This window comes from Epinephelus moara, chromosome 22 (genome assembly GCF_006386435.1).
Source record: "Epinephelus moara isolate mb chromosome 22, YSFRI_EMoa_1.0, whole genome shotgun sequence".
In the NCBI taxonomy this organism is placed as follows: Eukaryota; Metazoa; Chordata; class Actinopteri; order Perciformes; family Serranidae; genus Epinephelus; species Epinephelus moara.
The window spans coordinates 4,991,866-5,006,658 of NC_065527.1; the positions used below are offsets into that span (position 1 = coordinate 4,991,866).

Here is a 14,793-nt window from a genome sequence, read left to right on the forward strand (position 1 = left end):
GGCAGTCGAATCAGACTTCTCCGAATCGAATCACTGAATCATCGACTATTCGGGGTCACCCCTACTCTTGAGTTACCCACAGGTGTGAATGTAGGTGTGAATGGTGGTGTGTCTGCCCTGTGATGGCGTACCCCGCCTCTCGCCCGGTGTCAGCACCTTCACGACCCTGTAAAAGAACGGCAGCCACAAGCCAATGAGTCAAAGAACTGAGGCAACCAGTGTGAGCAGAGCCAGGGAGCCATACTTGTTAGAGACGATATACTTTTATTGCTTTGTGTTTTTAACAGATAATAAATATATGGCCCTGATATTGCACCTGTTTGTAGACATAATGGGTGGTTTGCTATGGTAGGCTACTTTCCATATGTTGGACAGTTGAGTATATGATTGACAAAAAAACAGTTTGTGCAACAGTACTTAATTCTATGACACCAAAACTGAAAATGACCTGAACATTTAACACATTTAAAGACTCAATAGATACGACTACACGTAGTTCGACAACTGCAAAGACGATGCATGTTTTCTTCTTTGTGGTAATACGGTTGGTGTAGTTTGGTAGAAGGAAAATAGTCCCTATGTGAAGCTGCCCACAACAAGGTCTGCAGATTATCTTGAGTAACCATGTTTCCTGGAAAGAGACTTTAACATTGAGTTTTTCAAATGTATTTTTGTGGTGCTTTGAGCATCACAGACCAAGTGCCATGTCGTTGCATTATATTGGAGAGAAGGCAGACATGTGTACGGCCGCTAGCACCAACATTTGGCAACTCACACCAGAACAATCCAGATTGATAAATAGCACCACAGGTAAGAGGAAACATATGTACGTCTGATTTGTAGGTGAACCGTCCCTTTAAGTTAAAGCAGTTAACTACTCAGCTCAAAAATTACATTCAAGATCCTTTGAAAAAAAGAATTTTCTTCTTCTGGTACAGTTGCTGAATAACATTATATTCATGCGGTCCTGCATGAACTCCAGTTTTAAAGTTTTTGTATCTGAAGGTTTCAAAGTAATGGCTCCAGCTTCCAGCGCTGTCTGCTCCAAAGCCAAAAACGCTGACCTGGGAAAACAAAAATGTTACAATGAACTCAGCTGGATTTAACTTAAATTATTGTTGCTTCTAAAAATTTTTTTTTTTACATTTTGTTGTCCTTAACCTTATATACTTTGGCATTTTGAAAGGTTATCCTTAAGGAATCTGGAGCCAGGAGACAGTTAGCTTAGCTTAGCATAAAGACAGGAAACAGGGAAATGAGTAGTGTGGTGAACTACTCATATTTATGTGCTTGTTTTAATTCAACAAACAAGATATAGTGCGTTAATTGGTGGCGTGTAAGCACTGAGAAGCAAATTCTGTTTCGTTCGGACAGAACCGGGCTAGCTGTTCCCCCCCTCCATCTTTATGCTAATCTACACTCATAGGCTCCCAAAATGTTGAACTATTGCTGTTGTGATCAACACAAATGCATTTCTCCTCTTATGAAATATTTGTATTAAAGGTGGAGTCTATGATTTTGGAGAAAGACTGTTGATAATCAAACTCAAAACCCAAACAAACACACGTTCAACAACAGTATCAACGGGTTAACCGGCTGACCGAAAGACCAATGTGGCAGAACCCACAGTCCCGATAATTAATATTATACAGGTAAACACTTGTAACTCCAAGTAACTCCAGTTAGCCACTCTAGCAACTCAAATTCAGCCAAAGCAAACCCCAGCGCTGGCAACCCGGTCTCATTCCAAAATCATCGAAAACCGGTGCTTGGGCAGTGACTTGCGGCGTCAGACACTGACGAAAAAAGCTGTCCTTTAAAATCGGCATGATAAGCGGTTGGTCACTGTTATAGTTTAACAGTGCTCAGCAATGTCACGGGGGGAACGCAGCGGGACAAGAACGAAAGTTGAGGCGGTAAAAGTCCGAGTAGGGCGGGTGGGAGGGGTGGTGATTGGGTCCAGCAAACACCAACCATCAGCAGGGAGAGCAGTGTTCATGTCCTGTAAGATTCTAAAGCCAAACCCTGATCTTTTTTCCTGAACCTAACCACGTGTTTTTGTTGCCTGAACCTAACCATGAGGAACAAAAAGTCAATTCACGTTGTTGTTCTGACATAGTGCTTTTATTTTGAAAGAAACTGTATGTAAATTGTACATTAACTGTGAAAACAGAAGTGTATTTTGAAAGAAGACAATGCATTTAACAGGCAGAACTTGACACTGTGTCTCAGAACGTCAACAACCAACACACCCAGGGTACCTTTCAGGTCATATCTGGACGTGGAAGGTCCATGACCAAATGTCGATATGTGACGAGGTCGGATTGAGAATGTGTTGGCGCCGGTGGTCTGATCCCAGACTGCCCTGTCTCCCTGCCGGACAGACGGATCACCAACTTTCCCTTTGCCGGTTAGACCAAGTGTTTAAAGCTTTTTATTTCTTGTTTATCTGACCTTCTCCTCTGTAGATGTTTACATCTCTCCTCCTTGATCATGCACTGTGGATTTCAGCACCATGGCATGTGCTGCTGGATTTACCATTCCTCTAACTCTAACTGCCTTTCTCTTTTCCCACGATCTTTCCTCTGTCCTGTGCACGAGCATGAACACTCCCTGCGGCCGTGGCTACAATAGTGTTTTATGGCCCGGTCAAAGCCACTTTGTTTGTTTCCCATGTAACGAGCCAGGGTTGTGTTTGAACACCGCAGCTTTTTCCGTGCACGCAGAACAGACAGCAAGCAGACTGTGAGGAGAATATAGTCGCTGAGTTTAACAAGAAGTGAATTGGATTAGTATCACAGACTCCACCTTTAGTTTGATGATTATGTAGAACTCTTCTTTCTGTTGTTAGTTGTCAGTGAGTGGACTGGAGTCAGTGAAACAGCATGAAATTGTCGGTATAACGTGTAATTACAAACTCACCGCATCACAAATCTGCAGGCTGAGAGCCAGAGTCAGAAAGCCAGTGGATGGATACCTGCCCTTCTTTTCCAGCCACATTTCATGAACATATTTGAGGAGAGCTGGATTGACGATCATCACCTGTTATGAATCAGACTTGATCATGAACCATTCCTGTCTGCAGTGAAGGCATTACAATGTGTCACTGGATGACTTTATGAGTACTCACCCGATCCTTGTTCGCTATCTTCTTTAACTTCCCAGCACTGATTTCCCTGTTGGAGGGAACATTTGGTAGAACATGAAGTATATTTAGTTTTGATTATAACACCATGTGCCAATTACACTGTTAAATAAATTCATAAATTCATACAGGCCATGGTAAAACCTATAATTAATAACTAAGCTTAAGCCTCCTTCTGACTTTTCTACACACCTCATCTGTCAGTAAAGCTTGTGGTTTTTGTTATCTGGTTCCTAGATGCATGGGTGTATTACTGAATGGGCCTCCTAGGCTCAGGGGTCCAAGGGTTCAGGGGGCCCCTGAGCCAGAGCCTCTGCATGGGGTCACTTATTTAACTTTGCTTTTCTTGTCAAAGGGCTTAGTTATATATGTCAATAACAGATAGCTAGTTCCTGGGTACTGAGGGTACTGTCTGTAGCTCTGGTTGAGGGTGAGAGGCTGTCAGCAGATAAAGAGAGATCTGTGTGGGTACTAGGGCTGTACCCAAATATTCGGATATTCGAATATTCGTTTCTATGGGTAGGTATTCGTTATGAAAATTTGGTATTCGATATTCGTTTTTTTATTTACTTTTTTTTTTTTTTTTTTACATATTTTTTTGGTGCTAAATGTAGTCTTTTTGTTGTTGGTAAATGTAGGTTATCAATAAAAATCAAAACTTTTAAATTGCATTGTTAAAAATGTGAAAAAATAGTATCGCCTACCAACGGAGCTTGTGCGCAAGGCGCACTTGAGCGCATCCGTCTGAGGCTGTGGATCAATGCCAAGTTTTACCACTTTATCACTATTCCCTCTAACTTGTAGCTGTTTTTTCGTTATCTTTTGAATTTAATATGAATTATGGAACCGTTTTTGTCCACGTTTGTTTCCCCCGTTTTGTACAATAAATTATTGTTTAAAGTTTCAACAAGTTTCTTTTGGAGTGCGTGACACAAGTGTGTTTTGAAAACGACCGCGGACTGTCACCTGCTCAACGCATCAGTACCTTCGGATGCCATGACAGTAATAGCCAATAATGTCAAAATATCATTTACAGACCGATTTAACAGACGATCACTGCTGCCCGACCCGCAGGTCCATTTGCGGGTCCCGCGGGTTACGGGTCGACCCGCGCATCACTACTCAGCTCAGTCTATAAAGGCTGTACACAACAGTAAGGCTATAGACATTATATTCTATTCAGGCCGGCAGAACCAGCAGCGCATCGGCTCTACAGTGCACGGCACTGCTGATTAACCATTTTATTGCAGCACAGAGTGTCTGCCAGCAACCAATTACTTGCAGAGGCTTCCTACAACTTGTTTCAACGGTTCCGATTTAATCAGAAGACAAACTAAACAGGATGACTAGCCAATGTGAAAATCAAAAGAAAGCATAGAATAATGTACTGAAGGAGACTGTTGTGCCATCACATTTTTTTGTAGTTTGAGAGCAACGATCCGATCGCCGCTGTGCAAATCTCCGCAATACAATTAGGTCAGAAAAAACCCTGGAGTCTGCCGCCGCCGCCGAACTCCAATTGGGCAATGGGGGAAAAAGATGAAGAGAAAGGAGCGTGGGGTTTGGTCCCCAGACCCACCAATTGGGAACCACTGGCTCCCCTCTGCGGGGAGAAGCCACAGGGGGGTTATCATGATCCGCCGATGCCTATAAAAACTATGTGTTCAAGTGTCTGTCTGTTTTCGTCATGTAATGTGCTCTAAAATGATGTAACAAAACAAACTGAGGTTGCAAGTTCATAGGACGTCTCAGCTCAGGCAGGGAGGAGCACCCACAGTGTTGGCAGCAAGCACATGATTACTGAATGGATTAGCCTAAGGCTGGGTTTAGACTGCACAACAGTTTTGTCTTTTCCGACAGTCATGTCAGATTAGGTGATTGTGGAGTCATAAAATCTTGCTGTGACTCGCTGAAAGACATGACAGAGTACATGTGGGTCCACGATCAGCCAATCATCCCTGGTTGTCTTGGACATGTCATTGGAGTATTCTTGTCCTACTTTTATTATAAAAATAGCGTGGGTTTCCTCCAGGTGCTCCAGCTTCCTCCCGCAATCCAAAGACATGCAGGTTAATTGGTGACTCTAAATTGTCCGTAGGTGTGAATGTGAGTGTGAATGGTTGTCTGTCTCTATGTGTCAGCCCTGTGATAGTCTGGTGACCTGTCCATGTCAGCTGGGATAGGCTCCAGCACCCCGTGACCCCTAACAGGATAAGCGGTTACAGAAAATGGATGGATTGGACTACCAATTCAGTTACACTGTACTGCAGTTCTGTGTGTGGTTTGTGCAAGTGGTCATACCATACCCCAGCAGAAGCTATTGCTCGACGGCTGTGGGTACAATCAATGTCAAACACTGTGCTGTCTCTATTTCATCACTTTAAAATGTATTCGGCTAAAAAATGTAAAACTAGAATGTAATTTGAGTGGTACGCACGCTATGTTATAGTTGATGTTGATGTATGCTGTCATCAAAACTTTGAGAAGGCCTGATTTAACATTTTGTTTCAAAATGTTAATGCAGGTCATCCACCAACCCCAAATTGCTCCTGATGGCTGTTCCATTGATGTGTGAGAGCGGGTGTTACTGAGTCGCAGGTGGCACCATGTACGGTAGCCTCAGCCAGCAGTGTGTGAATGTGTGTGTGAATGGGAGAATGTAACGTAGCGTGAACGCGCTTTGAGACGCTGTACAAGTGCAGTTCATTTACCATTTCTTAAGTTTCTGAAAACCTCTCGTGGGAGGAATCCTCCCAGATCCCCCTGGAGGGTTGGATGACAGAGGATGTCGATAAAAGATGGTCACCCCCCAACGTTGAATTGGTGATTACAGCCATACTTACAATTGACCTATGGCTAAGACCCGCCCTCAAACGTGATGAGCCAATCACAGTTCGTATAGCCATTCCCATACACTGGGACATTCTCTGCCTGGACGTCCATTGAAATGCATTACAGAAAGTCAGTTTTATGAGCTTTTTCTGAGATTTGAAGTTTAAAAATGGTCAAACGGTGTGCATGGGGTACATGCAACTCTGACACAAGGTATCCTGAGAGGCTGGGCGACCAGGTGTATTTTTTAAACTTTAAACCACATCTCAACCGAGAAAAGTGTCTCCTTTGGATAAAGTTGTGTGGTAACGTTAGACCACAACATCAACTCAACGTGAATAAGATTAACAATGATGTCTACATCTGTTCTAAGGTAAGTCAACATTGTGTTTGAGGCAACATATTGTCACTTTGCTGGAAAGAAATATAAAGTTATCTTTAACATCTCTAGCTAACGTTAGCTAAAGTTAGCCTAACGTTAGCTCCTAGCTGCGTTGTTCATCATGTCACCTTGTTTGCTGGGAGTTCATTAGCCTATTTTGTTCTAGTTTTGTACTTTGGTGATCGTACATCATTGTTAGCTGTTGTCCAAAGGGCTCTAGTTAAGCTAACGTTAACTTCTGGAGCTTAGCTTCATTAACTTATCTGTAATGGCAGAGATAACAAAGGTTGGCAAACGTTATGCTGAATGATTCAGTGTAAATACTGTAGCACCAAACTAACGGAGAGACACTCTTGGTAAAGATGGTAAAAAGGCCGTTATCCTTTTCTCATATTCTGAGCCAAAAACCTTAACTTCAGTGGCACTTTAACTTGTTGTCTTTGATGGTGACGGCAACCAGATGCGGTTCACAAGCGTACACTGTGACCTGTAAATTTTGGTCATAAAAGTTAGCAATTAGCTTTAGCAGCTAAAGAGGCAGATTATTTACTTACGTATATTCATTAGATGGCCAGAAACACAACTTTAAATTAATGCTAGTGTTGCTCTGTCTCTCTAAAGAAACAATGGTATGCTAATGTGATAACAAAGTGAATATTCTAAATACAATAGCAAAAATGAGTAATTCAAGAGCATAAGTCCTAGGAAGTCTGGAGACTGTTGTCACACCCTCACACCAAGAACCTCTCTCCACTGGCTCTTTGGTAGTTTGCCTCTCTGTTAGTGAATCTGAGGACAGTTTAACAGCTGAGCTACCACTGGATTGTAATAAAAATCAATTTTTATTACTCAGAGGAGAAACTATTGCTCACTGTGAGAACCATGTCACTGTGTACTTTTCCCACAGTCAGCTACAAGACTTCCTCATCAAAATGTAGATTTCACACAAACAAATCTATTCAATGCAATTATTCACTCAATCACAGCTCTGTATCTACAGCGGCTCCTCATCACACACACCTTGGATTGAATTTCTTGAGGAGCCACAGTAGATCATTTATCTTGAATGAAAACAGCACAAGATGGATGTCGTCATTGTCCAAAAATATGGCACTCTCAGGATACATTACATGATGAGTAGTTTTGGTCCCAACATCCTCTTCGAAGCCTTTCGTACGGCCACGATTCATTCTGAAGGATACAGGGGAATACATATTCATTAATGTCATGTAGTTAAAGAACAATGATGTGGTGATCAGTATTCACATTACATGGAAATCCTGAATCAAAATGTTGCTCATCCTACTGTATATGGCATATGACGTTTGCAGTAATGACTTACCTTATTACGATATCGTGCATATCTATGAGAGGTCCATAGTGTGATCCTTTCAAATTAACAGAGTTCCCCACCACAGCACAAGTCCTGCAGCGGACAGGGCTGGACTCTAAAATATCTGAAATGGGTGGGAAGATGTTGAACAGGTTGTCCACTGTTGTTTTGTAGAAAGTGAAGTTGCGTTTTTCCCCCTGTAAGCGCTGACACACATAACAGAAAAAGAAAGTTATTCCAGCATCAGTTCAATATCTAATCACAAACCAGAGCTGTGGTTTTTAAAACTATGATCTTCAAGGTTCTCCAACAAACATCAACCTTCAGCAGAGACAGTGGTGTTCACATCCCGTAAGATTCTAAAGCCAAACCCGATTCTTTTCTCTTAAACCTAACCACGTGCTTTTGTTGTTGAAGGAAAAAAAAAAAATCACGGTGTTGTACCAACGTAGTGCGTTTATTTCCTGTGAAAACGGAAGTGGATGTTGAAAACAGACAATGCATATAACAGGCAGAACTTGACACGGTGTCCCAGAACGCCAACAACCAACACACCCAGGGTACCTTGCATGTCGTATGTGGACGTGGAAAGTCCATGACCAAAATGTCAATAGCCCTTTTAGATAGGAATTGTGCAAATTTGCAGGAAAGCCCAATCAGTCTTTTTTCAGCATTGGCAGTATAAAAACAAAATCAGGGAGTGCAGCAAAATGCCGCTTACCTACTTTTGTTTATACAGAATGCGCCTTTTTTGGGACAATGGGGGACGTGGGCAAGTAACAAAACGTGTAGCTCAGCGTGTGACGTAAACAGTGACGTGGGAGGGAAGCCGCGGCTATAGTCAGGCGGCGATTCTTTCGTAAATTGGCCCGTTCTTCACCGTCCCCGTCATCTTAATGGCCTCTTCGTTTGCGAGGACAAGGACAATTCCTTGTCTCCTCAGTTGCTCATCTTTACAGTGTCTGTCAGGTTTGCATTTCCCTCTTGCTACTAGCTGCTCGCTAATTCCTGCTATCAGCTGTTTCCTGTTTATCCAGCGTCATCAACAGCTCCTCCCACAAGTCATCAACAGTCCCTCCCGTTGTGGAAGGCCGCCTCAGTCTGTTTAAACTAAAAAGGTTTTGCCAATATGACTACCATACCAGGCGGAAAACTGGGCACCTTGGGTCAACTCGCCATTCCGCCTCTGTGTGTATAAACGCTCACAGCTGGCCGGCAAAACGGGCCAACATTCGCAGAAAATCTGGCAGCATAAAAGGGGCTAATATGTGATGAGGCCGGAGTGAGAATGTGTTATTCTTTTAACTCTGTTTTTGGTCTCCACCAGCTCCTGAGGAATATCTGTCTCTTAAGATGCTCAATGTTTGACTGCGTTCACTAGCTGGTCTCTAAGTGTGTCTGATGTCTGCTTAGAAAAGACGGAGAAGACGGGCACCAACCGACCTATCCTGTTAACCATTGTACAGACGTCGGACAATAACTTTGATGATTTTTTGCAAACATCAGTTTTCATTTATCAGGGACTGTAATATCCCTTGTTTCACTGACTATTGGCTAAATCCTGGACAGCGCCATTTAACCAGATGGCTCTTTTTCTGTATGTTGTTCTGACAGAGCAGAGCACTCTAGTGAGAGAACGGCAAGAGTCGTGTGCTTTATGGTGAATAAGGACTGGTGTGACATTTGAAATGTGAGGTGCTGTCCAGTTCCTGCTTGCCACAAAGGGAATAATATTCAACATCATTTTTTAAATTTTTTACCATTTTCTTACATTTTATAAACCAGTCAACTAATCAATTAATCGAGAAAATAATAATCAACAGTCACAATAACCATTAGTTGCAGCCTTAATGAGTTGTTTTTCGTTCAATCATATGTTCCAATGGGTCAAAAATGGTGTTGTTTCAGCTGACAGAGACACCACTGACACTAAACAGGTTCCTCTTAGAGTTAAACAAACAGCCCTTTGTCTTTTAGAAAAGGAACATGAAAAAGTGCAGAGAACCTAAAATAGGTGCCGATAAGTCGACACTTACCTTCCACCAGTTGAAATCGCCCTCCGAGGGTGTATAGTTTTTTGTCAAAAAGGGTGGAGGGGCTGCATTGATAAGCGTCGTAAACCATGGATCATCCTCTGGCAAACATTTGGTAAAGATATTAAAACTTGAGCTCTGACCGTCCAGAGAAAACACCAAATTCTTCCATGAAAATTTAGACAACAGCCCAATGCTAGCGATGCACAGTATGGATAAGAATATTCTGTTTTTTCCCAAAGTTGAAAGCATCTCAGCAGCGTGGCGTTCAATCTGTGGATACAAAATGTGATGAGGCACACAGGTGAGTCACTTCATATACATGTGTGAATGTGCCTGAGGATGAGACTGTTAAGACATCAAAGGGAAATTAAACCAACAGGCGGATCAATGTATTTTCCTATCTAAAACCAACTTGTTTTTTTTATCCATAGAGCCTTGGGTTACAGCTGTGGGCGGATAAGAGACTTTAAAATAAATTTACAGTCATGTTTCTACAGGGTTCATGTCATTGGTCCGACAGCCCATTGGTTCGACATCCCATTAGTCCGACTGTCCGCGGTGCTGAACGGCTCACAGCGGGCGTATGGTGCGCCGCGACTGGCTCTAGGTCAGCTGGGAAAGGCTTGAGGCGGAGCAGGCTCACAGCTTATGTGTTTGTCACTTTCTTTTTCATTTTAACCCACACCATGATCTTTTCCTGACCCTAACCAAGTGGTTTTTGTGCCTAAACCTAACCAGACCTTAACCACAGGGCATCACGATGATTTCGGAACGGACTTCGGAACAATTGGTTTAATATGGTCGGAACAATGGGATGTCGAACCAATGGGCAGTTCCCGTTTCTACAGTGAATATCAGCCTGCTTGAGAGACTTGTGTTTGACCCTGATGAAGCGATAAGACTCCTATAGAGCAGTTTGACAATAAAGATGAAAGTATAACAATAAAATCAATTAAAAAATACCCAATTATTTACTTAAAGCAGCATATTAACTGCTGTGTCCGATGATTTGACTGTTCTGTGGACATATTTGTGTCCCACATGTTGTTTATATGTACACAATTTGAACACAGAAGACAAGGAGTAAACAAAAAGAATAGCAATAAGCAAATAACCTCACATCATATACACCCATCAGCCAAAACATTCAAACCACTGACAGGTGAAGTGAATAACTTTATTTTGTTCCAATGCATTGTTCTGCTGGGAAACCTTTGGTTCTGGCATTCATGTGGATAACACCTGACATGTTCCACCCACTCAAACACCGTTGCAGACCAAGTACCCCCCGTCATGGCAACAGTACTCCCCAGTGGCCCCCCAGCAGGATAATGCACTATGCCACACTACAAAAACTGTTTAGAAATGGCCTGTGAGTGTGACAATAAACTCAAGGTGTCGACCTGGCGTCTAAATTTCCCAGGTCCCAGTCTGCTCAAGGATTCTTGTGATGTGCTGGAAAACCTAGTCGCCGTTTAGGAGGACACATACGGCTCAAATGTCCCGTATACGTCGAGAGTTACACATTATGACAATCTTAGTAAAACCGAAGTCCCTCACACAATAACTGACGTTTGCATGGCATAACTTGCATTGGCTGTAAAGCTGTGGATGATGGTCACGGAGATGAGCAGCAGATTTGTAGTGTTGCTACCCTTCGCAGCAACTTTCTTTCTGCATGTTCTGCACACAGGATAGTTGTCCTCCACCAGCTGTCCCTCGGCATTCTTCAGAAACCCAAAGTACGCCCAGACCTCAGACTTTGTGTGTTTAGTTGGGAGGGAAAATGTCCTGAGTGCCGCTATCACCACCTTCCGCCATGTTTTCATTCTTTGTGTTTACACATGCTACGCATTCATGCAGCGCCTGCATCACGAGACTTGAATGAGGCTGCTATTAAGTATCCTGATAATCCACCGCGATAATGCAATTAATTTAAACATAAACGGTAATTCTTACCGTGTAAAAATTAACCGAGATTTACTGTAATATCGGTAATCGTTACATCCCTAGTCTGGCACCAGTGCGTTGGCGGCAGATCCATTTAGTCCAGTGGGTTGTGAGGTGGGTTAATGGCACATGCCACAGATGCTCATTCAGATTGGGATCTGGGGAATTTGGAGGCCAGGTTGAGACTTTGACGTCTTTGTCACATTCCTTGGGCCATTCCTGAGCCATGTTTGCAGCGTGGCATGGTGCATTATCCTGCTGGGGGGCCACTGCCATTGAGGAGTGTTGTTGCCATGAGGGGGGGTACTTGGTCTGTTACAATGTTTGAGTGGGTGGAACACGTCAGGTGGTATCCACATGAATGCCAGAACCAAATCAAAGTTATTATCTATCTATCTATCGTGCATGCTTTTTTGATGGGCCCTAATGCTACTATAGTTACTAGTGCACACACATACCCCACTGACAACAAAATCCAAAGGAATCTAGTTTGGGGAGCTCTGCTGTTTTCTCTCCTGTTAGTTTCTCTTTCATCCTTTCATACTGCTGCTTTTATGTTCAACAGGTATGACTGCTTGCCGGAGCAAACTAAAAACTAGCTACCGGATCGTATCATTTCATCACATGATCTTGACATTAGACAACATTAAGAAAATCATGATGGAGATGGATTTGTATTTGAGGGCATACAGCCCACAGCAAATGGCACCATTTTTATTTTAATGTGAGTTGAATAAGCCAATAAAGTGTTCTACCTTTTACCAGTTTATTCTACTAAAAAGTATAATGCTATATTTATACAATCTGAACACAGAAGTCTCTATGAGGGTGTGAACTGACAAAATAATAAAGATTAAAAAAGAAGATTAAAAAAGAAAAAAGAAGAGGAAACGCAATGCAATAAACCTCACATTACAATTTAAAAATATATACATAGGTCCTATGTTTCCCTGCTGCTCTACTTCATCCAAAACTCACACACAGCTTAACTAGTTCAGCAGGTTAGATTTCAAATAGTGTGAGACAGGAAAGATAGTATTTAATCATGGGTGCTTTGAGCATTATAGTCACAATAATTAGCTTTACTCAGTTAATAAATGAGCCTAAAATCACAGATGTACGGTAAATAAAGTGTTTTACCTTCTGCTAGTTTCCTCTATTAAAAGATACAATCCCACACTTTAGTTGCCCCTTTGCTGCATGATCACAGTACATAAATAAAGCATGCTAAAAATAACGTCACAGGCAAATCTTCTCTGCTTTGCATTTGAGTCTTCAACATATTAAAGCAACAGGCTACATTTTGTCCCTGCATGCTAGGCTCATATTTTTAAATCAAAAAAATAATAAATTACCATCAGCTGAAATGTGTTAATAGATTTTATTTTTCTCTTACCTGAAGACATTAAAAAAAAAAAACAGGCAGGTGAAGCAAGAGGGAAAAAAGAAACGCCTTGCAGATGATGAACCCGTGAGATGTAGCCTACACAATGTAATGATAACCAGTTATTTAAGGAATGAAGAAGGAAGTGTTGAAGGTTTGGCATCAGTGCCAGTGGGGTGTGTCAGGAAGACTTGGCATAGCTTCAAATGGAGACAAGCCTTTGTTTGAATTTTACAAAACAAATGTAACAACATTTTGTCTTAATTTTTTGAAATGGTCCATTGTCTAAAGCACCTTGACTCCTCTTTGTGTATGAAATGTGCTCTATAAATATACTGTCTATATTATTTAATACCCAGTCATTATATCGAATTATATACTTATGATAATTATGTATTATTTTGGTCTGTGCTCATCTCACCTGTTTAAAGTGGGAGTGTCTCTGCACAGTCCAGATTTAACAATGTTCAAATTGGAATGTGATGACTGTTGTGGGAGTGCTGCTTCTGTTGAAAGGCCGCATTTTATCTGATCAAACCACATCAACCTGGTTTTTGTGTGTTTAGCTCTGAAGAAACAAGGCTGCTGACAGCTACACACAACGGCTTTAGTTAAAGGAAGACTTCACCCACACAATGACCATTTGTATTTCAGTGAGTCTGCTGTGTTACCTTTAAGAAACCGTTCTTGCATGCCTCCACAGACAAAGGCAAATACATTGATTTATTGATTGACTGGGAACCATGTTTAACAAAAGCAACGGTAAATCAAAATGCTGTGTTCTGGTAATGCTTTGAATAGGATTAATGCTAAAATGGATGGTCCAGAGGAACTAATCCACCTGACGAGCAACCTGGCTCTAACCCCTAAGGAGCCTCCAGCTAACCCCGCTGACCCAGACTGTGTTCTGCTCCTCTGCTAGAAGAACCAGAGGGAGAGCAGGACATCAGTGGGGTCTGTCGACTTGCCTCCGTGGACTTTTTATGCCCCTACCCTCCGGACAGGCGGATTTGTCCCTCCTGACCATCCATTCTAGCAGTAACCCTCAACAAAGATCAACAGACGGCAACATTTTTAGTCATCATTGTGAAGTGGAAATAGACTTTTCAGCCAACTTAGCTAGCATGTGATAGGTAGCTAAAAACATACCCACTAAACCTAAACTAGATTATAATTCATTTGAAAGCCTCGTTCTTAGTCCTTTACATCCGACCTGGAAAACCTCGCAGCCACTTTTATTTGTTATAGTGTACCGTGCTCCTNTCCATTCTAGCAGTAACCCTCAACAAAGATCAACAGACGGCAACATTTTTAGTCATCATTGTGAAGTGGAAATAGACTTTTCAGCCAACTTAGCTAGCATGTGATAGGTAGCTAAAAACATACCCACTAAACCTAAACTAGATTATAATTCATTTGAAAGCCTCGTTCTTAGTCCTTTACATCCGACCTGGAAAACCTCGCAGCCACTTTTATTTGTTATAGTGTACCGTGCTCCTGGCCCGTATTCTGAATTTGTATCTGAATTCTCAGAGTTTTTATCCAGTTTAGTTCTTAAATCAGATAAAGTTATTATTGTAGGCGATTTTAACATTCATGTCGACGTTGATAATGACTCCCTGGCTACCGCGTTTATCTCATTATTAGACTCCATTGGCTTCAGTCAGGGTGTACATGAACCCACTCATTGTTTTAACCATACCCTTGATCTAGTTCTGATGTATGGAATTG

The 14,793-nt window shown here is 42.0% G+C and overlaps 1 protein-coding gene across 1 annotated transcript; it reads right to left on the reverse strand.

Moving 5' to 3' along the window:
• Positions 1–104: 104 nt before the first annotated feature.
• On the reverse strand, positions 105–13,175 carry LOC126384361 (CMP-N-acetylneuraminate-beta-galactosamide-alpha-2,3-sialyltransferase 1-like). Its single transcript, XM_050035383.1, has 7 exons — positions 13,075–13,175; positions 9,729–9,998; positions 7,702–7,898; positions 7,380–7,550; positions 3,131–3,176; positions 2,923–3,042; positions 105–1,064 (listed from the first exon to the last, which is right to left on the reverse strand). Exons 2-7 carry the CDS (start codon positions 9,975–9,977, stop codon positions 897–899), a joined length of 951 nt encoding a protein of 316 aa, XP_049891340.1. The 5' UTR covers positions 9,978–9,998; positions 13,075–13,175; the 3' UTR covers positions 105–896.
• Positions 13,176–14,793: the final 1,618 nt, after the last annotated feature.